The following is a 4,063-nucleotide window of genomic DNA, read 5'->3' as shown; positions in this document are numbered from 1 at the left end:
TATTGTTAGGTGAAGGGGTAAATGTAGGGGAAAGGGTCTGGGTGGGTTGCGCTTCGGCGTGGACTCATTGGGCGGAAGGGCCTGTTTCCACACTAAGTAATCTAATCTAATCAAAGTCAGTCAATGTGGTATCTTATAATTTCTAGCTTTCGGAATAAAACCAGCCTGACTCCAGATTAAAACTCTGAGACAGATATTGAACAAAGTTTCACACCTACAATTCAGGGTCTGACCTGGAGAAGTCACCTTTTGTATTTCCTATCACTCTGCCTGATTGTCATGACAGCACAGCACTGACATTGACTTTGTAAAGTAATTTACACACCGCCTAACACTCTTAGTCAACTGCAGAGATGTATTATCTGTCACTCCATTCACACCAGTTGTTATGATCTTTTGATCTCTCAGTCCTTGATATTTCTGCCTATAAACTCTGCATCTGTGCGCCTTGCTCTCTCTCAGCACCTGACGAAGGGGCTGTGCTCCAAAAGCTTGAGAGATTTCAAATAAACCTGTTGGATGATAACCAGGTGTCATGTGACTTCTGATTTTGTCCACCCCAGTCCAACACAGGCACCTCCACATGATTGTTGCTAGTATTGGAATCACAGTTAATTTGTACTGAGAGAACAAATAGGTACAACATCCAACCTGTCTGTGACTGCTTGCATGAACTCATCAACCAATTCATCATACGCCTCCCCACGAACTCTTTTATGTTTCAATCCAATGTAAAGTGGGTCATTGAGGAGAGTCTGGAAAAGATTAGCAACTTTTAAATCTATGCTTAATGAATTTTGTAACTTTCTAAATGTTGCCTTGTAATTAATTCGCCATTGCATTTTTATACTTAGAAGAAATCAAATTCAAGTACTTAAAATGATCCAGGTTCATATACTTAAGTTTTTTGCTAAAATGGTAACAAGTTAACGTCTATTTACTTGACAATAAATAAATGAAAAACTGAGTAAATTAGACAACTGACATTTCAATTTGTGCCTTTACAAAATCTCTGAACAGTAAATGGATAATTAAAACATTATTATTGGTTCCATACAATATTAAAAGGCATACCATAAACATGCTTAAAAAAATGAGTAACATTCAAAATGCCATACAACCATATGCTGGGTTTCTGCAAGTCTTTCCAGTTAAAGAGTTTTTCATTCTCAGTGCGTGAAATATAACAGCCAGTAGGTGAGACAGATTGAATTGCATAAGTTTTCAGATATGGTTCGTATTACTTCAGTTGGCTGGGAGAATTTTCAATATCAAATATTTTCTACAGGTAGTGTACAAAATAACAATTTATTACACAATGTATAAAAATATGATTACAGTGTTCAAAACTGCTTTCTAACTAATTCCTGCTTACTGCATATAGTTGATTATATGATTAACAGAGATCAACTACATTTCACAACAGAAAGTAGAATTAAACTTGGATAACTAACCACTTACAAGTTGTATCTAGCAACTAAATAAGTCACAGAGTCGTACAGCACGGAAACAGGGTCTTTTGGTGCAACTAGTCGATGCTGACAAAGTTTTCCAAGCTAATCTGATCCCATTTGCCTGTGTTTGGTCCATATCCCTCCAAACCCTTCCTATTCAGGTTCTTATCCAAATGTCTTTTAAATGTTGTAACTGTACCTGCATCCACCACTTACTCTGGCAGTTCCTTCCACACATGAACTACTCAGTGCAAAAATGTTGCCACTCGTGTCTTTTTTTAAAAATGTCTTCTCTCATCTTAAAAATACCCCCTAGAAAAAGACCCTTACTATTTACCTCATCTATGCCCCTCATGATTTTATAAACCTCTGTAACATCACAGCTCAACCTCTACATTCCATTGAAAAAAGTCCCAGCCTTTAAAAAATAAAATCAATTCTTGACTAAAGCAGTAGGCCTAAATTGAAATTTATGAACAAGTCAATCACATATGTCCACTGGAGAGTGAGCAGAATTCAATAAAAAACAAACTATCTAGAAACAGATGGTTAGATTTTTATCTAACATTTATTTTTGTCCACCTGCAAACAGAGAGCACACAGTATGGATGCCTCTTTCAAAGGGACCTGTTGTGACTGAATAGTCAGTCAGTAATAGGCTTGTGTAACTCTAAACTCTTCTCAATAAGTAAATATGGAGCAGTTTGCTTTACTAAAAGATTCAGAATAGTTGTGTAACGTCTCACACTATTAAGTATTTCCTAGTGATAAAGGAATTTGTAAAGTATGAAATTGTTGACTAGCAAAGAGATTTAATATAATTTAGACAGGATGGGAATAAGAGAAAAAATGTTGTTAACCACAACAATGATCTCTATGTCAACCAACAGATGGGGAGATTAGGGATTTAAAGATTAAAAAAAACTGACCAACTTTTTCCTATCACACCATGTACATACTATCATCATTTTTATGTTAGCTAGTTGTGAGAAACAGATGCATCCAATTTTGGACAGGTAATGCAGAATTGTCAGAGTGAAGTGAGAAACCAGATTTAAATTTAGCAGCTGCTTGTCGGGTTTTCCATGGTTTGGATACCTGACAGTGAAAGGGAGGAGACAGCCACCAGTTTCCAAAGGCTGCACGTTTTTCATAGAGCTTTGTAGGTCAGCAACAACAGGGGAGTTAGCTCTCCTTTCTGTTCTGAAAACTTCTTTTCACAATCACAGTTGGAAGCTGCTCACTGACCCTTGCACCATTCTCCTCTCAAACTCTAAACTCCCATCTCGGGATCTGAAAATCAGGGTGGCTGTCAGGTTGGGAAAAAAAGAAAATATTTATCAGTTTGTATCCAAGCCTGCACAAAGCTATCATGCTCGTTTGTACCCTCCCTGAACTTCTATAAATATTAACACCAAGATTTTCTCTTTAGAGGTTCCTTAAACAAAACACTCTTCAAAGTAGTAACTTGGTTTTTTTAAATCTGGATTTCATTTGTGCAAAAACTGAGAACCTGTCAATGCTTCAGCAATCATTCTGTGAGAATGGCAACAACATTGTGTGTCTACATGCAAAGAAGTAAACACAGAATTTTTACCATAAGGTGACTCTGAGAGGGTGAGCTATAGAGTTTGTCTGATGGAAACCAATAAGTGACTGAATTGATTGCACTTGCAATTTTTAGGCTATTATTTGAACATACGCTTTATTGAATGACGTCCAAAAGTCATAATTACTACTGGAAAACCTCTCTGATGTCAGTTCAGACAGACTACTGAAGAATTTCCCTTTAACTAAATAAGAATGAATTACAACTACATTATTCCCAAGACAATCCTAATCTGTAAATAGGTTAGATACTTATATGTAGTCATAGTTAGAACATAACAGAGCAGTACAGGCCCTTCGGCCCTCGATGTTGCGCCGACCTGTCATACAATCTGAAGCCTATCTAACCTATACTATTCCATTACGTCCATATGCCTTGTCCAATGACGACTTAAATGTACTTAAAGTTGGCGAATCTACTACCGTTGCAGGCAATGCATTCCACACCCTTACTACTCTCTGAGTAAAGAAACTACCTCTGACATCTGTCCTATATCTAATCACCCCTCAACTTAAAGCTCTGCCCCCTTGTGCTCACCGTCACCATTCTTGGAAAAAGGCTCTCCCTATCTACCCTATCTAACCTTCTGATTATCTTATATGTCTCTTTTAAGTTACCTCTCAACCTTCTTCTTTCTAACGAAAACAGCCTCAAGTCCCTCAGCCTTTCCTCGTAAGACCTTCCCTCCATACCAGGCAACATCCGAGTAAATCTCCTCTGCACCCTTTCCAAAGCTTCCACATCCTTCTTATAATGTGGTGACCAGAACTGTACACAATACTCGAAGTGCAGCCGCACCAGAGTTTTGTACAGCTGTAGCATAACCTCATGGTTCCGGAACACTATCCCTCTATTAATAAAAGCTAAAACACTGTATGCCTTCTTAACAACCCGGTCAACCTGGGTGGCAACTTTCAAGGATCTATGTACCTGGACACCAAGATCTCTCTGCTCATCGACACTACCAAGAATCTTACCATTAGCCCAGTACTTTGCATTC

General features: G+C 38.0%; 1 protein-coding gene across 1 annotated transcript in view; it reads right to left on the bottom strand.

Annotated features, from left to right (window-relative positions):
• LOC122550600 (NADP-dependent malic enzyme-like) overlaps positions 1-4,063 on the bottom strand; it is a 166,014-nt gene that overhangs the window by 55,839 nt on the left and 106,112 nt on the right. Inside the window, exon 7 of the mRNA XM_043691568.1 lies at positions 652-755. Within this exon, the coding sequence (XP_043547503.1) occupies positions 652-755 (104 nt within the window). The remainder of the gene's footprint in view (positions 1-651; positions 756-4,063) is intronic.

The sequence above is a fragment of the Chiloscyllium plagiosum genome, chromosome 6 (genome assembly GCF_004010195.1).
Source record: "Chiloscyllium plagiosum isolate BGI_BamShark_2017 chromosome 6, ASM401019v2, whole genome shotgun sequence".
NCBI classification, from domain to species: domain Eukaryota; kingdom Metazoa; phylum Chordata; class Chondrichthyes; order Orectolobiformes; family Hemiscylliidae; genus Chiloscyllium; species Chiloscyllium plagiosum.
This window is presented reverse-complemented; position numbering and strand designations above follow the sequence as displayed.